The 20,796-nt window shown below is 37.7% G+C and overlaps 2 protein-coding genes across 7 annotated transcripts in view; one reads left to right on the top strand and one right to left on the bottom strand.

Annotated features, from left to right (window-relative positions):
• LRRC36 (leucine rich repeat containing 36) overlaps positions 1 to 6,416 on the bottom strand; it is a 69,822-nt gene extending 63,406 nt beyond the window's left edge. For 3 of the 5 annotated variants that reach the window (XM_056805245.1, XM_056805116.1, XM_056805293.1), the window contains exons 1-2: positions 6,223 to 6,416; positions 1,996 to 2,033 (exon numbers count right to left, since the gene is read on the bottom strand). The gene's annotated coding sequence lies outside the window, so the exon portion shown is untranslated. Of the gene's footprint in view, positions 1 to 1,855; positions 2,034 to 6,222 lie in introns of all 5 variants that reach the window. The other 2 variants (XM_056805182.1, XM_056805330.1) reach the window with 1 other exon arrangement.
• KCTD19 (potassium channel tetramerization domain containing 19) overlaps positions 1 to 20,796 on the top strand; it is a 42,397-nt gene that overhangs the window by 12,201 nt on the left and 9,400 nt on the right. For both annotated transcript variants that reach the window (XM_007477156.3, XM_007477158.2), the window contains exons 3-10: positions 1,641 to 1,791; positions 2,948 to 3,139; positions 4,983 to 5,114; positions 15,201 to 15,411; positions 16,145 to 16,305; positions 18,258 to 18,361; positions 19,094 to 19,236; positions 20,331 to 20,414. In XM_007477156.3, coding sequence (XP_007477218.1) covers positions 1,641 to 1,791; positions 2,948 to 3,139; positions 4,983 to 5,114; positions 15,201 to 15,411; positions 16,145 to 16,305; positions 18,258 to 18,361; positions 19,094 to 19,236; positions 20,331 to 20,414 — 1,178 coding nt within the window. The remainder of the gene's footprint in view (positions 1 to 1,640; positions 1,792 to 2,947; positions 3,140 to 4,982; positions 5,115 to 15,200; positions 15,412 to 16,144; positions 16,306 to 18,257; positions 18,362 to 19,093; positions 19,237 to 20,330; positions 20,415 to 20,796) is intronic.

The following is a 20,796-nucleotide window of genomic DNA, read 5'->3' as shown; positions in this document are numbered from 1 at the left end:
TCTGTTTCTGTCTTTAGGGCAATTCTGCCTGGGTCAATTCTTGAAGTCATAGCTCTCTTCTCTGCTGCCTGACTTGAATGTTGCTCCACCGTCTGGGTTTCCATAGAGAATGTGTGTCTACTCCCTGGAATCTGCTCTCAGAAACTATACTTTGAATTTGATCGACCTGACCCCCCCCCCCTCATTCTATCAGATATCAATTGGTGTAGTACATTGACCTGTAGAGTTTGATGAAGGGGGGAAGGGGAAAGCTGAAGAGTGACCCCTCAAGTGGTTACTTTTGCCTAGACTAACTCGAGTTGACAAGCTAGCTTTTTAAGGGCCTTCTAGGAACATGGAAAATCTTTTCCCAGCTAATGGCCAAGCTCCCCTTCCAGTTGCATCAGAGCTCTTTGCACAATGATAACACAGTATTTACACATTTTTGTACTTTGTGTTAATATTTAGTTATCTTAATGACATCCCATTAGAATGTGATCTCCTTGAGGGTAAAGAATGTATTTTTGCCTTTCTTTGAATCTCCAGCACTTAGCACAGTGCTTGGCAGAAAATAAGCAGATAATAAATGTTGAGTGATTGACATCTGGGCTGGAGGAAGTCAGTTGTTCAGGGATATACTTTCCCCTTTTCTGTAAAATGGCAGTTTGAACTAGATCACTTAAAGGTTACTTCTAGTTCTAAATCTTTAATCCTTGACTCTTTTAAGTATTTGGTATAAGTTCAAAAGCATACTGGGATAATGGAAAGAACATTACATTTGAAATCAGAGGACTTGGGCTTAACATGATTTCTGCCACTTATTAGAGGAACTCATTTTATCATTTATTAGGGAGGTTTTTAAAAAAAATCCTTACCTTCTGTATTAGTATCATTTCTAAGACAGAAGACTGGCTGAGCCTCAGTTTCTATATGTGTAAAATATAAATCCTGACTATTCCTAAAGACTCATAAAGATCACATGAGGCTACTATATTTGAAAGAATATTGGAAAAAACTGTTCAAATCACTGAATAGATATGTTATGATAGACATTTTAACTTGGCTACATGGACTATATCTCTGAGGTATTTCTTTGGGGAAAAATAGGAGAAAAATGCCAAATGTTTTTAGCGTAACTGTAAATCAGGTTCCAGTTAATAAGACTGCCACATAAAAGGTGGCACAATAGAGAGCCAGACCTGGAGATGACCTGGGTTAAAATCTAGCATCAGATACTTCCTAGCCATGTGGCCCTTGGAAAGTCACTTAACCTCAGCTGCCTAGCCCTTTCTGCTCTTCTGCTTTAGAACCAATACTTAGTACCAATTTTAAGACAGAAGGTAAAGATTTTTTTTAAATGCCATGTGAATGTTGATATCACTGGCATTCTTTTATAATATATTACTTAGAAGGAAAAATAGTTTAAAAAATAACAAGTCAAGGAATGAGTATTTTAGAGTGACTCTCAGCATGTTATCATAATGCCCTGGAAACTACTACTTTTGATGAAAACATCAAATAGTCTCTATTATAAGATTATATATAAATAATATGAAAATACTTCCCCCAGGTAAGATGGATTTTACTTACCATTTTATTCTTCACATTGAGACTTCAAATAATCAAATATTGCCAAATCCATATATTTTTCTATTCAATAGACTCTTGATAATTTGAAAGAAGGGAAACACCATTTACGAGTGAGGCCTGCAGATATCCCTGTCGCTGAGAGAGCATCTCTGAACTATTGGAGGACTTGGAAGTGCATAAGCAAACCTTCAGAATTTCCCATGAAGAGTCCAGCTTTCACTGGTACAGCTGCCTTGGAAGCAACTGACTGTTTGGAGGTTCAACCATGTTTTCCCCAGCTACCCACCTTGATCTTCAATGTCCCCATTCCTGTGTTAATCCTCTGGGGTTTTTTGACTTTAGTTCTCTCTGGTTTCTAGGCTGTCATATTCCAGGATCTTAACAATTCCATCTCCATAACATTTCTTATGACTTGCTTTTCCTTACCTTTCTGAGCATCAGTTTCCTCTATAAAATTTTCTTATCTGTGAAAAAAAAAACCCTTGCGGTAATACTTGTATATTTTACTTCTCATAGATACTCAAATAAAAAGATTTCATAAATCTTAAAAGTATATGAAACTAGAGGCAGCTAGCTGGGTGTCATAATAGATAAAGAGCTAGACCTAGAGTTGGGAGGATCTGGGTTCTATTACTACTAGTTGTGTGACCTTGGAAAAGTTATTTAACCTTATTTGTCTAGTCCTTGCTCTTCTGTCCTAGATTTGTTACTAGGACAGAAAGTAAGGGTTGTTTAAAAAAAAGTATATGAGGGGACAGCTGGGTAGCTCAGTGGATTGAGAGCCAGGCCTAGAGATGGGAGGTTCTAGGTTCAAATCTGGCCTCAGACACTTCCCAGCTGTGTGACCCTGGGCAAGTCACTTAACCCCCATTGCCTAGCCCTTATGGCTCTTCTGCCTTGGAACCAGTACACAGTATTGATTCCAAGACAGAAGGGTAAGGGTTTTAAAAAAAAGGATATGAAACTATAGAAATCTGAGTAGTTATTTTTAATATTATAGCTTCACTAACAGCTGAGCATCTCTCTTAAGTCACAGCAGTTGTTTTGACATTTTTTTGATATCTTGAAAAAAGTTTAAGTTCAAAACTTACCTGAAAACTCATAACAGAACTACTAATTGGGATCCCTAAGCAGAAACATCATAAAGAGGATCCTGCTATTCTTCATTGATTGCCCAGTAAAGACAACTCTATCCTTGAACTTTGTTGCACTGTGGTGGCTACTTAGGACATGTTTTATTTCTAGAGAGAGAAGAGCGAGGTCCCTTGCAAAGATTGTGTTTCTTGAGTTTCCAAGCTTTGCAAGGAAACATGGGAGAATATTGCTGGAGACTTTTACTGACTATTGCTTTGGCTACTCTTTGCTTTTTCTACTCCAGGGCTGCATGATAAAGCTCCCTTGGGCCTTATGGACACCCCGCTCCTGGATACTGAAGAGGAAGTACATTACTGCTTCCTGCCACTGGACTTGATCGCAAAATATCCTACATTGGTCACTGAAGACAATTTGCTGTGGCTGGCTGAAAATGTGGCTCTGATAGAGTGCGAGTGTAGCGAGTTCCGTTTCATAGGTGATTGGAAAGATTCTCAGGCACTACTGAGAGGGGACATCTGCATGAGCTGGCCACTCACAAGCACATTTGCATGTTTTCTCAAATCTATCACATATTTTGTTTTTAAAATTCTCTGCTTCTTTCCTTCCCTGTAAGGGCCCTAACCCTATATGACCTATGAAAGTAAGAGAGGGGTCACAACAGCTATTTTTAAATAATAATTTGTTCCAATTGGCCCCTGATAAGAGAACCGGGAGCAATGAGAGTAAATTGCAGAAAGGAAAATTCAGGTAGGATAAAAGGAATAGATTCCTAATAGTGAGAGCTATCTAAAAATGAAATAAAGGAATGGAGTTCTCTGGTATTTGAGATATTCAAACAGATGACCAATTATTTGGGATTATGCAGAGGGAATTCCTATTCAAGTACAGTTGGATTAGAAGACTTCTGAAGGCCCTTCCAGCTTTTGAGAGTCTATGATTCAGATCCCACTTAATGCCCATTATGGAAAAATGCCTGGTCAGACTCATACTATGTCCTGGCTCAACTAGAATGGGCATGTAAGTTGTGGTAGAGCTCAGTGACCTGGAAATGACTCAGGATTAGGTAGCATTAAGTTAGCAGCTGGAAGCTCTGAGTTTTGGTGTCATGTTTTTGGAGAGGCAGCATAGTTTAACTGGAAGCATCTATCCTGAACTTCAAGAAATATCACTTCTGCAGTGACCTTACCATCACCTTTGTGGTGGAATGTGAATAAATTCTTCCTGCTGTCTCTACAAGGCCTCAATTTTTCTCAGCATGAGATGAGACCCCAGTGATTATATATGGAAGCTATTCTCAACCTTTACTGATAATTGAGTATGAAAAAGAGGTTTTAAATTGTCACAACTTTAAATAGAATTATAAAACATAAGGGCTAGGAGGAGCTTTACGAAATATGAATTGATCACCAATTGATCAGTGACTCCTCTAATCACATAACACTTTCCCCCACCATTTAGAACATAGAATATTAGAGCTGGAAGAAAACTTAGAAATCATCTAATTCAACTCTATCACTTTATAGATAATAGAAGGATTAATCATGAAATTAGCTAACAATATGGAGTCCACCTTCCCTGGAGTTTTTAAAAGAATATAATAAAGCATTGTCCTTTACTATCTGGCACCAACCTTTCTCTTTCACCTTTCCTTATCCTACTTGGAATTCTTAGAGAATGTAAACTAGTTGAAGACTTGTTTGGCTCTTTTATTATATAAAAATAACTGGATGAAGTAATACCTGAGCTGTACTTTGAGGATAAGGTGTGATTAGAATCCCAGATTTTATTCAGTATAGCAATTATAAAGCCATCAGTCATATGCTTCTGAACATCATAGTTAATTCACACCAGATTTGAGAACTGACTCCATTTCTGCCAAACATCCAGTCTAGGCAGGGACTACCTACAAATACAACCTGCCAATCAAGGCTTCTCATCCAAGCTAACTCTTCTCTAACTGGCAATAGAACTGCCCCTTTTTGGAATGACCCAACCTCTTGCCAAGGGATTAAAATGGTAAGTGCCAGGACAGAGCATGTTCTGCCCTGTAGGCATAGACTTGGGAGCCCCAAATCTGACCAAACTAGACCTAGCCCATCATACATTTACACAAAGTAATTCTGAAAATTTATCACATTAAAAGCAACAAAATCAAAATCTAATCCAAAGTGATCACATTGTTTCAGACCAAGGAGTATCTAGAAGTGACAACACTGGAAAATTGGGGGAAAATCTAGAAGATGAAAAATAATTAAGGTTTAAATAAAAAGACTAAAAGCAAGTTCGTTAACTCGCTGTATTTTCTTTTACATTTCAAGTGAATTTTCTACGCTCACAGAAGATTTTGTTACCAGATAATTTTGCCAACATTGATATTTTGGAAGCAGAAGTGGACATTTTGGAAATTCCAGAGCTCACAGAAGCAGTGAGGGTACACAGGATGAACATGGGTATGTACTCCAGGGAAATTCCAATGCTCTTTCCCACCTCCCATTCTAGGATAACTCTGATTTTAGCATTTTGTAAACCTTCGAGTGTTATGTAGCTGGAAGTTATGAATATTACATGAGAGACACCATGTGTTTGGAAAGAGTACTAGACTTAAAATAAGAAGGCCAAGCTCCAGCTCTGCACGTTGTATATTTATAGACAATCAAATAATTTTCTTAAGCCTCAGTTTTTTTCACCTTTAAAATAGGGATGAAATTACTTGCATTACTTACTTCACAGACATTGTGAAAAAAATGCTTCATAAATTTTAAAACATTACAAATGTATTGTTGTTGTTAGTAATTAGAAGGGGGAAAAGAGCTAAAATGTTCTCCTTACTCCTACCCACCAGATAACCATCTGGTACTTTGGTTTGTGTGAGAGCAGTAGTTGGAACCTGGGTTCTAATATGACTTCGACTCATTCAAACAGAGAAGTCAAATTTAAAGAACCAGAAACTTACTTGGAACCCCCCTTCTCTTCCCTGTTCCCCACCTCACTGAGTATAATGTATTATCCATGTTACTGTCCATGTATTGGGTATTAGAGATGCCCAAAGTGCTGTACAGAACAGATAAGCATCTCAATCTGAGACTCTCCCTGAGGAGAGCTTGTGGCGAATGGATAAAATGTTAACATGAGTATAACATATGTTGAATAAAATTGTTTGTTAAATGCTATGAATGAATGATGAATGTATACAGGTAAAAAGAAGATCCAGAATTCTGAGAACCTCCATCAGGAACAGAACTTAATATCTTTAGGAAGCAAGTGATGACTGAAGAAAAAACAGTCTAGAAAAAGTTTTTTTTGTGGAAGGAACTTTTGCCTCTTCCTTGTGGCTTGGAGGGAAGCCAATTTGATAAGTCTATACATGTGTGTCCCCCCTGGCACGTGATTGGGGCAGGTCCTTCTACATGTGCATCCTGTCTCTCTGCCCTGCTTCCCACTTGCATGTGCTCTGGTTCTGGCCTTTCCCTCACTTATTTGCCCCTTTCTGGTCCCAACCCCTCTGTCTTCCCAGATCAGCCCCAGTTCAGTTTGCTGCTGCTCTGAAGCTCTACTTACCTTCAATATGCCAGTTCCCAGGTCCTGTGGGTCTGTTGGATCTACTTACTATCTTTATTCTTAAGAGTTCATTATATAAAAAGTCATCTAATTTGGAATTTATTTAAATGATGTAAATATTTCATATCTATGAAGCTAAGCATACATATACACTTAATAGAAAAAAGACGGAAGGAATCCTATTGTTCCGTCCCTGCCAGGCATAGCTATGTCAGATTATGAGTTTTAGAACTAGAACTTTAGAAGCCTTCTAGTTCTGCCCCTTCATTTTACAGATAAGGAAATTGTGGCCCAGAGAGGGAAGTGCTCTACCCAAAGTTACACAGGTAGTAAGTGGCAGAACTAGGTTTCTAAGCCAGGTCCCAAATCTAGTGCTCTTTCCACCATACCACAAAGCTACATGTAAGCCAGGCAAATTAATTTCTGATCGTTTTGTCTCCCTCTTGAAGATGTTTAGGAAAGATGATTCACTATCTCCTTCAATCCTTATGCTAGTGTTTCTGAGTCCATAAATATACCATTAAAATGCTACTTAGCTCACACACACACACACACACACACATACACATATTTTCCCACCTCCATGCCTTTACTTATGCTATTCCCCATTATTGGAAATCTCTCACCCCTCCCTCTTCGCACCAATTGATATCTTATTCGTTCTAGTCTAATGCCTTCTTCAAATACTGCCTCCTCCAAAAAGCCTTTTCTCATCTCTGGTTGCCAACCAATGGTCCTCCAAATCATAAACCTCTACTAAAGTCCCTATACACATCATTTTGCATTGTAGTTATGTAACCACCAGAGGGTGGTAGAGCCCACGTAGTTACCTGACCCTTTTCAGTAAGGAGGATCCATATGCTGGCACAGTCTCACTTTCACTCTAGCAGTTATATACTCTACCCAACTTCAGAGGAAATTCAGGAAAAATACTAAACTTTCTAGTTTTCAAAGAGAAGATGACCTACATCCACATCTCCATACTTTTTGTAAATGGAAAGACATTTCAATTAATATAGGACAACAATTCTGAAATCAGTTAATCTCAGAACATCTTTACTACTCTAAAATTGAGAACCCCAAAGAGCTTTTGTTTATATAGATGATAGCTATTGATATTAACCTTATTAGAAATTTAAATTGACACTTTGAAGATTTTAAGTTAATAAACTCATATGTTAATGTAGTGTTTTAAATTAAAAGCTATATTTTCAGAAAAATTAATGAGTAGCATTATATATATATTTTTTGCAACTCTCTTTTAACATCTGGCTTAATAGGAGACAACTTCATTTTCATATCTACTCCTGCCTTCAATCGCTGAAATACATTATTTTGGCTTAACTACCTGAAAAAAATCTAGCTTCATATAGATTTGTAGTTGAGAAAGGGAGTAGTTGGGGTTTTTTTTAACCCTTACTGTCTGGCTTAGTATCATTTCTAGGATAGAAGAACAGCAAGGGCTAGGCAATTGGGGTTAAGTGATTTGCCTAAGATCACATAGCTAGGAAGTGCCTATGGCACATTTGAACCCAGGTCCTCCTGGATCCAGGCCTAGAGCTCTATCTGTGCTACCTAGCTGTTCTGGGAGTAGAATTTTAACAGACAGATAACATTGTAGTATCATTATGAAATTTTTTGGACTCATTGAAAAGGGTCTGTGGATCACACTTTGAGAACCCCGGACATAGGGGTATATTACATTCTTGGCTCAGCCCCCACTAACTGGAAAAATCTACCCTTTAGTCTTCAATGTCTCCCTATTTATAGGCGTCTTCCCTGCTGTCTACAAACATGCCCTCATCCTTAAAAACAAAAAACAAAACGAAACAAAAATCTTGAACCTACCATCCCTGCTAGTTATTATCCTATATCACTCTTGGCTAAATTCTTTAAAAAAAAATCTATACTTGTTGCCTCTGCTTCTCTTCTCATTCAGTTCTAGACCTTTTGCAAACTAGCTTCTGACCTCATCATTCAACTGAAAATTCACTCTCCCAGTCCTGTTGACCTCTTCAATGCCAAATCTAATGGTTCTTTCTCAATCCTCATCCTTCTTGACTTGTCTACAGCCGTGGATACTGTTGGTCACCTCTAGCTTTCATTCTCTTTCACTGCTATTCCATTCCACTAATATTTATTGCATTAATTCTCATGTATTTAATTATTTTTGCTATAGTGATGATTCTCAAATCTACTTATCCAGCCCTAAATTCTGCTGATCCCCAGTGTCACATTTCCAACTGCTTATTGGATATTTCAAACTGGTTGTCCTGTAGATATATTAAGCTCAATATATCCAAAACTGGACTTATTCTTTTTCTCCCTAAAATCTCTCCCTTTCCTAAATTCCATATTACCACCAAAGAAATGGCCAGCCTTCCCAGGCTCACAACCTAGGCATCATGCTCAACTCCTCTTTCTTCCATTCCAAATCTCCAATTTACTGCCAAAGCCTGATGGTTTTACATTTGGCACATGTTACTTATGCCCTTCTCTGTTCTTACTCTGCCACCATCCTGGTACGGGCTCTCATGACTTCACACTTGGACCATCTCAATAGCCTGCTGGTGGGTCCTCCTGCCATTGGTCTCTCCCTACTTCAGTTCATCCTCCACTTAGCTGTAAAATTAATCTTCCTAAAGTACAGCTCCAATCATGACATCATAGCATCCTCCCCACCACTCCCATTCAGTAAACTATAGTGACTCCTATCACCTTCAGGATCAAATATAAAATCTATTTGGCTTTTTTTTTTACCTTCTGTCTTAGAACTGATGTTCTCAGTTCCAAGGCAGAAGAGCAGAAAGGCCTAGGCAATTGGAGTTAAGTGATTTGCCCAGAGTCACATAGCTAGGAAGTGTCCGAGATCGGATTTGAATTCAGGGCCTCCTGTATCCAGGCCTGACTCTCTATCCACCAAGTCACCTCACTGCCTGTCTTTGACTTTAAAGACTCTCACAACATGCCCCTTTCTACCTTTCCAGTCTTCATATACTTTATTTCCCTTTAAATAGACTGATCTTACTATCTGCCTTTTCACTAGCAGCCCCCCATTCTTGGAAGGTTCTCCCTCCATCTGCCTCTTGATCTCCCTAGCTTTTATCAAGCCAGGGCAAGTCCCACTTTCTGTATGAATCCTTTTCTGATTTTCTCTCTAGTCCCGTACTTCCACATCCAGTGCCTTTGTTTGCATATTGTCTCTACCACTGGAATGTGACCTCCATGAAGGCAGGGACCACGTATTTGCCTTTCTTTATAGCCCCAGAGGTTAGCATAGTACCTGCCATTCAGTAAATGATTCAGAAATGTTTGTAGACTAACTCTTCTCTTTTCATGCTATATTTCAAAGGATTCTTTAGCATATGAATGTGACCTAATGGAGTTTACCATATGATCATGGATTGATTGTACACATATACACTTGCATGCATATATGCATGTCTGTACATATATATGTGTGTATGTATATAGTCAAGCCATGAGAGTGTGGTATTATATCGTGTAGATATGTGTATTATATGTGTGTATATAAATATATATGTGTATATATAATGTTTACTTAATTAAAATACATACTATAAGGGGCAGCTAGGTAGCATAGTGGATAGAACTCTCAGCCTGCAGTCAGAAGGTCCTAGGTTCAAATCTGGCCTCATATATTTCCTAGCTGTGTGACCCTGGACAAGTCACTTAACCCCAATTGCCTAGCTGTGGTCATTCTTTTTTCTTAGAATTGACACTGAGACAGAAGGTAAGGGGTTAAAATTTTTTAGGAAATACATAACAAAGTGTTTTACTCATTACTATAGAAATAAAACAATAGATATTCAATAAGTACCACACTTACTAAATAAATACTACAATATTTATGGGTTGTTGTTTTTTTTCTGATATCTAATCAGCCTACAAAATTTAGAGGCATGTCCCAATCCCAGGAGTTACCAGATCAAATCCAGTTGCTTAAACCAGGATCTCCTAGCATCTTCCACTGATTTTCCAGTCAAAGCATCACAAAATATCAAAGTCCACTTGGAGAACTTAAGAACCAAGGTTCCTTAGTTGGTGTCTGTCTCCTCTTCAAGGGCAGCCATTGGCCATCTGAATCTGGAAACTGATTCTTCCTATGGTTACTCTACTCCAGTTACTTCTACCTCCCTGTTCAACTCATAATCTTGCTCTTGCCTAGATGTATAACTTTGGTATCACAGCATCGACAGAAAAATGACTATAGGGCCAGAAGCAGCTATTCCTTATGTCAGTGTCAAAGGAATGTCTTCCTTTTCTCTCTCCTCTCCTAAGCCATGCCACTCATCATATCTTCTCCAGCATTTTGGTTCTTTTCATGTCAGTGCTGGGTGAGCTTTTGGAAGCTGTACAAGCAAAACAGGTTTAAAAAAGATGGAGTCAAGGACTTATCAAAATCTCTGAAAAAGTTATTTGTATATGTCTTGTGTCCTCCTACTGTATAATGAGTTCCACAACATTGAGTCCTGAGTCTTATTTAATCTTGGTATCATTCCTAGTACTCATTATGTAGGACGTTATTACTATTAATGAATATTTTATGAAGTTCACCTCTAAATACTGAGTAGCGATCCCACAAATATTTTCCATTATCTTAATTAGAGAATTAACTCCAGTGGAGATTCTTTGAGAATAGTCTAGGCAACAAGCTATGTCCACTAGCTAAGACACTACTTAAATAGGGGGAAGTTCATCATTAGGTAGGTTTTTGGTTGGTAATGAATTCTTTGATCATGGCAATATTTGAAACATCGAAAAAAAATTTAATGGCCTTCAGTTCTACCCAGACAGTTCTCTTTCACTCTGCAGTGAAGATGGCAAAGTAGTGGAAAAGGGGATACTTTGAATCACACAGTTTCTGGACTGTCTATACCAAACAACTTAATTCTTGATAACCTATATGTGACACCTTTGTCCAGTGACCAACAAATGGACAAATGGACCTAGAGGAAATGAGTCATATTGACATTGACATTCTTAGTATAAATGAAACCAGAAAAGAAAAAAGAAGATCCAACTACATGGAAGGATGATCCTCACACAGCTTCTTCTTGAAGAGGCATATAAAGGAATTTATTTTGTCATGTTTCCAAAGGCAAGAAGAACCATCATTTCATGTGACCCTTGATCATCTTTTATTGCAGTGCTCATGGTAAGTACTTATAAAAAGATCATTGCAATCTATGTGCCAACATCTGTTGCAGAGTATGAGAAGGTAGAGAAATCTCTTAAAGAATTCATCGTTATCTTTTAAATTAAATCAATGAATACTTTAATATTTGTTATCTTTGTTGCAAAGGTAAGTTGAGGGGAAAATAAATAAATATGATGTAAACTGATTCAGATGTTTAAAAAAATGAGACAGGCTAAAGACTTGTAACCCTTAAATCTCTATATATTTCAGGAAGAGTCAGGGGCACTGGATATAGCAGACACTGAATGCTGTCATATAAAAGGAAAGTAATTGCAATCAGACAGAAAACAACTGGTTACCTGTATAGGAGCCATTTTCAAATAAACTATGTATAGTCAGAACATCAGCTAGTTAGATCAAAGATAAGACCATGGTTCTTTTTTTTTTTAAACCCTTACCTTCCATCTTGGAGTCAATATGGTGTATTGGCTCCAAGGCAGAAGAGTGGTAAAGGCTAGGCAATGGGGGTCAAGTGACTTGCCCAAGGTCACATAGCTGAGAAGTGTCTGAGGCCAGATTTGAACCTAGGACCTCCCGTCTCTAGGCCTGGCTCTCAATCCACTGAGCTACCCAGCTACCCCAAGACCATAGTTCTTAATAAAAATGAGGAATGAAATTTGGGAAACTCCAATTATATATATATATATAATACATATACATATATGTATTATATATATATACACACACATACATATATATCTTTTAAAACTATTGACACTGAAAAGTGGCTAAAAGAACAGATATAACTCAGACTGTTACCATTTCCTTGGGAAGTATAATCACTATAAATCAGTTACCACAATGAAGAGACTTTACAAAGCCTAGAAATTGTCTTGGCCAGCAAACATTTGATTTCTTTGATAAAAAGAGACCACTGACAGCTAAAGGAAACCACAATTTAGAATATAAACTCATTTGGAAAGTCTTATGGAGGAAGAAGGTAGATTATAAGCCCTATCACCTCATAAATAAGAACCAATAGAGGAAAAAATAGGTTTACAGAAAGCTTAGCAAGAGGCCCAGTTAAACCAGATCACTCCCAAGAGTGCTGAAGGATGAAATTAGAAGGGAAAAAACAATGAAAAATGAAAAATATTATCATGATTTCTATATCCAATTATGTTCTCCATTAATGAACAGTACAATTACCTGTCATGTTTAAAGTTTTAACATAACCCCTGGTATGCTGCATGAATAAATAAAAATTTCACTAACGAAAATAAAGGTGGGAATCATAGCTGGACTAAGCCCTATGTACATATACAAGGCCCATGCTGGAAACAACCAGTTTAGGGGAAGGACATTCCAGGATCAATTCTAAGGCTATCTGAAAATAGTGATAATAGCATATGCTTGGGGGAAAATGACTCATTCCCCCCAAAAAGTGACCGAGAAATTTTAGTAACTATTGACCCATAGAAATAGTTGGCATTTATATATTGCTTTTAAAGAGTGCAAAGTACTTTACATAGATTATGTAATTTGGGCTTTACAACAATCCATTGTCTAGTTACAAATATTAATCTTCCCATTATACAAATGAGGAAACTGAGGCCCAGAGAGTTTAACTGACTTACCTAGGGACACATAGGTATTAAGACAGAACTTACACCCAGACTTTCCTGACTTCAAGGCCATCACTCTATCCACTGTCCCATTGCTCACTTTCCTCATCTACAAAATCTTTCTGAAAATAATCTAGAGACCATCACTGAAATGGTATAAAAAGGTTACAGTCTTTTACAAATAGTATTCTAAAACAAACTGTGTCTTTAAAGCATGCAACTAAAGGCAAATACAAAATTTTCCTGTGTTTATTTTTACACTATAAAAAATGGTATCTCCCATGCATTATTATTATACAAGATTCCTTGAAAGATGTGACAACTGAATAATTTCATTCAGTAACAATGATGACTAATATCAAGCAAGGAAAAAATGGGCAAATGTACATCTCATAAAGGTGTTTGTCACTGTCATCAGTGATTCCAAGAGTCAAAATGTAAGAGAAATCTCTAATAGATAGTGATATTTCTCATATGCTCCTGTTTCTATATGATGTGCTGATGGTACCAAACCCTGGAATACTGTAGAACTTCCTAAATGAGAAGAATAATTACTCAAAAGAATTCAGTTAGGAAAAAATAAGCAGAATGCCTGTTGTTCAGACTGAGGTGCAACTGAATGGACAGCCCTTAGAGCTGGTCCACTAGTATATCTATCTTAGACAAACATTGCAAACAGTTAATGAACTGAATGAAGAGCTGAATGGGAGGAAATGAGACTGGATTGCACATGATCAATTGTGTATCTCTTTTACTGACTGACTCCAAGCTTTTCATGAAACATGAAACATAGGTTCATCATTTAAAAATCAATATTCTAGTCATGAATTGCCACAGTTTCCAAAAAAGTTTTAGGCCATATGGTGGACATGAATAGCCTGCAGTGTATTACAAACAAAAATTTACAGAAAGGAAGTAGCATTAAATCAGATGCATGACTGGAAACAGATGGGTTGTTCATACTGATGGACAGTTAATATGCTTCATTGGAATGACAATAATGTCAAGAGACCTAGAGGAAGGTCTCAAACACATTGGGTGGACCCATTGTGGAGGAATTATAGAAGGACATGGACAAGAGTTAAACAAAATGAGAAGGGTGAAGAGGGGGGTAGATTTATAACCACTATCACTGGAGAGATTATCCATATCATCGGATCATAGCTCCATCATAAACATATAAAGTGCTAAAATATATAGATTAATCATCCCCCTCATTTTACAGATGAGGAAACTGGCATCCCAGAGAGACTAAGTCATTTACCCACAATCATATTTAAATAACAGTAGGCAAGAAAGATCTATGTACTACAGAAAGGAGGTCAACCTAAATAACTGTATTGATCTTTACCACAGAAAAGCATCATATTCCCCAAGGCCTTCCTCTCTAGCTGTGTCTGTGAAAGGTAATGTGAATTCAAGGAACTCCCGTTCTTCACACTGTTGTGAGGTAGGAGCCAACTGGTACACTGGTATAGAGCCCTGGTTAGGGAGCGGTTAAGTCCAGTCTCTGAATTGAATTTGGAAGCAAAAGTCACAAAGTATACTGCAATTATAAGACTAGATGGTTTTCATGATGGCAATCATTTTTGAGTGTCAGGTACAATCAATGAAATAAACTTAGAAAAAGAAGTTTTGGTCTTTAATCTCAAACCAGATCCTGCCCATACTTGATGGACTACTAAAAGGTGAACTCTATGAACTCTTATCTCATCCTTCCAGCTGCAGGTGATTCCTGTATCATCTGATCTCAGAACTGAACTTCTATTAATGAACCTATCTTGTTTATGTTTTTGTCCACATCTTCCTTTCACTGGATTACAATTCCCTTGAAAGTAGGGACTTTGTCTTATCTCTGTATTTCCTCCAGTCACAAGCACAATGCATAATACTTAGTAGCTGTAAAACCATTGACAAGTGACATCATTTCTGTGAGTCAGGTTATTATAAGGGGAAAACATACTGTTCTTTATATGCATGATAAATGTCCAGTAAAAGTTCAGTGACTAAATAAATTGGAGTTTATAGCAGGAAACATCTTTCCAATAACATGTTGTCATCAATAAGTAGTAACTGGTTAAAAGCCTCTCTGAAAGGTAATAAATGGAAGAATTAAACCCAATTCATGGAAGCTTCAGCAAGTATCTGTTGGGTATGTAGGGGTGCTTCCCTTACATTTTTCTTTCATGCAGGTAACTGTTCCCGAACCACTTGTCACCTTCCAAGTCCTGGAAAGGGGGGGAGAGCAGCCAACCTGGAATCTGTGAAGCCTCTATATATGATGGCCCTTGGCTTGCTGGTCAAATACCCTGATTCAGCACTGGGACAGCTCCACATTGAAAGCACTTTAGATGGAAGCAAACTGTATATTACAGGAAATGGTGTCCTCTTTCAGCATGTCAGGTAAATCCTTGAAAATTCCCCTTCTGGGAAAAGGAAACCATTGGAAATTTTATTTTGGCTTTATGTTTTACCATAAATAAGACCCCTTTTTAAAACTATAAATAATGCCCAGAAATAGTCCCTAAACTGCAGAGGGACTACATGGTTTCCATTGTCTTGCCTATCAGTATGACACTAGAGTTATGGAAAGGAGCCCTGTTTCAGCCTGGGTTCTAATGTTGACTTTCTAGGAGTAAACTAGATCCCTAAACTTTTCTAGGGATGAGATCCAAAATAGCATAGCACAGAGAACCAGGAACTGGGATGTAGTTTCTTCACTCACTCACTCATAGCTATGCCAAATTCTTGAATGTCACTATCTTCCCATGTTTCAGGCCTTCACAATACATAAACACATTAGTTACCCAGCTTTTATATTTTTATTTATTGTGTTTCATCCCAAAAGGCACCATTCATGTAAACTTTTGGGGATAGCTGATTCAATATGAATAGCTTCTGGAATGAGCATTTGTTACCTAATCCTTAAGAGATCCTGAATTTCCTAGAGTAAAAATGTGACCAGAACTTCTTACATCTTAATCAGGGAAGACTGTATTGGAGATGATAGATTAGAACTAATTCTGTTTTTTGTACAGTTGGTTTAAAGGTAAAATATCCTCAAGATTGAGGGTGAAGGATTTGGGAGGAGAAAAAAGACTCAAGCTCTCCATGACAAAGTTTCTCTTTTGGATAGGAATTGGCTGGGAACATGCAGACTTCCCCTAACAGAGACAATTTCAGAAGTATATGAGCTCTGTGCCTTCTTGGACAAGAGGGACATCACTTATGAACCTATGAAAGTTGCTTTGAAAATACATCTTGAACCCAAAACTCCAACTCACAACAAGTTGCTTGGTAAATGAGCCTATTGATCAATCTGCAGTTTAATGTCAAGGGTGGGAGTATCAAGGATTGTGAAGAAGTGGTAAGTAATATGAAACTGGAGATGAGCTAAGGACAGTATATGAAAGAAACAAAAACCTAAGGTCAGAAATTGAAGTCTCCCTGTAGGACAAATTTATTACCAATTCATCTCAGAATAAGAGCCCAAGTATCAGTTTCCTGTACGTTACCCAGATAGCTCCAGGTGGCAAATATTTGATCATTACTCTCATAAAATAGTGCTCATCAAGCTTCCATAAAGTCCCAAACACTCTATAGGCCATGGAAAGCAACCATCTCTCCTCTCAATGAACTTATACTCTATCCTCATATTACCAAACACTTAACCCCAATTTAACCTCAAGTGAAAAGTAAATGATTTAGGTTGGGCACAGCTATATTAAATGTGTACCTTAATTTCTTTTACACATATAGTGAGATCTGTTTTCCATTTAAAGCAGGAGATTCTGCTGAAACTAGTTTTCTAGACATCCAAATGGAACCTAAATACATTCTTCCCAAAAATTAGGGGCAATATATTGGGGTTTTTTACATAATAAATCACATACTACTCTCCATGTACCTTTTCTTTGTAGAAATTAAGTAGCTTTAGAGGGACAGCTCTACAAACATTTGCACAACCTCCACCAAAAATGCTCAGATAACTCTTAGATTCATTCTTAATAATTTCAATGAAATTTTACAAACATTAGAAATAGCTTCCCAATATGTTTTGCATGCTAATACATGTATAATCCAGGTCAAATTATTTACCATCTCTGAGAAGGAGGGAAGGGAGTAAGAAAGACAATTTGTATCTTACAATATCAGAAAATATAAGTTGAAAAAATGTTATTACATATAATTGGTAAAATAAAATATCTTTTTAAAGTTTTTTTTTAATTTAAATTAAAAAAAAAAGAAATAGCTACTTAAGAATCAGAGTCAACCTCTGAGGTAGAGTTAGAGAACCACCTACCCTAAATGTCCACTTAGACAGAATAGATTGCTTTAGGGGAAACCAGGCTAGTCGGTTCCTCATCACTCTCCCCAGAATAACAGTAACTCATATTCATTTGGTATTTATTATTTACACAGCACTTTCTTCATACTGACCCTGTGAAATGGAAAGTTTAAATTTTATTAGTCCTATTTTACACCTTAGAAATGACTACTCCATTTGGCATTTTTAGTCACTTTTCAGTTGTGTCCAATACTTCATGACCTCAATCTAGGGTTTTCTTGGCAAACTGGAGTGGTTTGCCATTTACTTCTGCAGCCCATTTTACATATGAGGAAACTGAGGCAAAGAGGGTTAAGTGAATTGCCCAGGGCCACAGAGCTAGTAAGTGCCTGAGGCTAGATTTGAACTCAGGTCTTCCTGACTCCAGGCTCTATACTCCACTGCATTACTTAGAGCATTTGACTATTTGGCATATCCATTTCAAATTAATTGAAAGAAATCTGTAGAGAGAAATGTGGCAGGAGCATTATCTGTAAATAGCATCAGCCTTCACTTTGGTTCCTCTTGATTAAATAGCACAATTCTTTTGATCCTAGGTTTAGAGCTAGAAGAGAGCTTAGAGATCACCGTATATCTACTCTCTCTTTTTTTTTAATGGTTAAGGAAACTAAGGCACAGATAGGTTAAATGACTTGCCTAAGGTCACACAGATAGCAAGTGGGCTGGATTTGAATATAGGCCCTCAGACTCTAAATTTTATGCCCATGATATCCAATGGTCACTTAGAAAGCAGAGACACTTAGCAAGTCCAGGGCCTCATACTTGTATGGTATGTCCTCTCTCCACTGAGCTTCATAGTGATGGAGAATCTCGAGGTACTTACTGGGTAAGTCCTAGAAATTCCCTACCTCAGGCTCACTTCTGGCTCTGTGATATCTCCATTTTAATTGGTTTTTCTTAGATGATGCTTGGACAGCAGAGATCACAGTCTATTCACCTCATCAGATTGTGAAAGTTTATGTAGGAAGCCACTGGTATGCAACCTCCCTACAGACCCTTCTGAAGGTACTGCACTCCATGGGTTTGATTTTTTCTTCTTCCTTCCTACTTTGTTTACTCTCACTGGCGATAGTCACCAAAATAATAATAATTTACATTTTATATGGGGCATTAAGGTTCAGGAAGAGCTTTACATTATTTCATTTGATTCCTATAACACTAGAAGTAGGTACTATCAATATTATCCCTATTTTCTAGCTGAGGAGAGCAAGGCTTAGAGGCTTAGTAATAATTTTCCCACTTTCATACAAATAGTAACAGGTCTGTAATCCAAACTGATGTTTTCTGACCCTAAGTGCACTGCTTATTATGCCTTCATAGACAACTATAAGTAATTTACATTAAGAGTCTGCTTACATTCTTTTTCCACCAAACTCTGGTATGGCACTGAGTAGTAAGATGGTGGGCTAATTGGGGAAGGTCCCTCTATGTTTGGTTTAGAATGGAAGGTAGTATCTGAGCACACTGTTTCTAAGTACCATCAGACAGGAGATGCCCTAAGGAACATGGAAAAGGCTAGAAGCTCAGCAGAGACCACATGTTGAACAATTAGGAGGAAAGATTTCCTGATGCTTTGGCTTCCTACTAATTCAGAATGACTGATGAGGCAGGAAGAAGACCCCAAAGTATCTTCTATTGGAAGAAATGAGATGGAAACTAGGGAACCTAGGAAAGACCTGCCTCTTTACTAAGGAGACTAATGCTTGGAACTGACTGAGGTCTGATTTCCTCCCCTAGTATCCAGAACTGCTGTCTAACCCCCAAAGAGTATATTGGATTACATATGGACAGACTCTGTTAATCCATGGAGATGGACAAATGTTCAGACACATTCTCAACTTCCTTAGACTTGGCAAACTCTTTTTACCAACTGAATTTAAGTAAGTGAAAAAGAGAGTTACCTGAAGAAAGTTATCTAGATTGATATCAGCTTATCCAAAGAAGATTTATTTGGGGCCACGGGGGAGTGTAAAATATTCCTGACATGTGCACTGACATATTCTCCAAAAGGGATGAAACAATCATTCTGGCTTCATTCCAGAAGGAAATTTTTAAAAATCTTATACCTGGAAGGTACCAAAGAGATAATCAACTCTATTTTATGGATGAAGGCTTCTGAGTCCAATAGATATTAAGTTCTTCCCCCAAGGCCACACAATAAGACAACTGGGTTGGAAACCAGGTTTTCTGGCATTTGGTTCCTATTTGGTTCACTATAAGATGCCAGTGATGCCATAGCACTGATTATGTGTGAACATGGAAACTCAAGAGCAAAGTTGAATAAAGGATCTGGAAGATTGGAGGTACTCAAAGTTATCTTCTCTCTTCCCAAAATTGCCTAAAACCTGTGCCTTTGCCCCTATTACAACCTACTTGACATTTATACCTCTCTGTGTCCATGTCATATTCCTCCCAGTAGAATATGTTTTGTGAAGACTGGGACTGCCATTTTACAAAATGTTCTGTCTCCAGCTGATGGAACAGAGTCTTACATGTAATATATATGCTTAATGCCCATTGAATTGAACTTGACCTAGTATGAAATAGCCAAGAATTGATTCAAATCCTTTAAGGTTTTCACTGGGTTGGAGAAGAAAGAAGGCAAAGAAGGTGAGTAAAAGGCAGAGGTCATTCTAACAATTGGAGTTATCTGATAATGCTACCCCTCCATTCTCAAATATTGCTTTATTTTACACCTCCCTGATGCACTTGTTATGTAATAATATAACTATCTTGGTATCTATCTCTTTCTCCTCTACTGGAATCTGAGCTCCATAAGAGCATAGAATAAACTATCTCTCTCAGTCACTAAAACAATGCCTGGGCACTTGTGGGTACTCAATGCTTCCTTGATTGTCACATAAGGAATCCTGGTGTCACAGGTGCCAAAATGAACTCCCTAATCAGAGTATATCCTGGTTCAGCCCAGAATAGTAATGAGTTGCCAAACTGACAAGCCTATTATTATTTGCAGAGAATGGCCTCTCTTCTGTCAGGAGGTTGAGGAGTACAGAATTCCCTCTCTATCAGAAGCCCTTTCTCAGTGTGAGGCTTACAGGTAAGGAAAATCTCAGGAAATACAGACCAAGGGTTTCTGTTACACGAGTCCATTTAGGCAAAATCTTCTCCAAAACACACTTGTTCTATTTAGTGTAGACATGGAGCTAATTCAGAGATGTATCTAACAGAGATCAGTACTGGTGAGACACTAATAAACTCTTCCAGAACACATTTTAAAAGAATAACTTACATTCCTGTAGTATTTTATGGTTTACAAAACAGTTTCTTCAAAGAAACCCAGTGAAATAGGCAGTAGATCATTATTATTGAAGGCAATTTAGAGATTATCTCACTTGACAGATAAGGAAACTGAGTCCCAAGCAGAGGAAATCTGTCCAAATTTAACCAGTAAGATTTCTGACAGAGCTAAGACAAAAGCC

Source organism: Monodelphis domestica, chromosome 1 (genome assembly GCF_027887165.1).
Source record: "Monodelphis domestica isolate mMonDom1 chromosome 1, mMonDom1.pri, whole genome shotgun sequence".
Classification (NCBI taxonomy): Eukaryota; Metazoa; Chordata; class Mammalia; order Didelphimorphia; family Didelphidae; genus Monodelphis; species Monodelphis domestica.
Note: the sequence above shows the minus strand (reverse complement) of the source record. Positions and strands in the feature narration are given on the sequence as shown.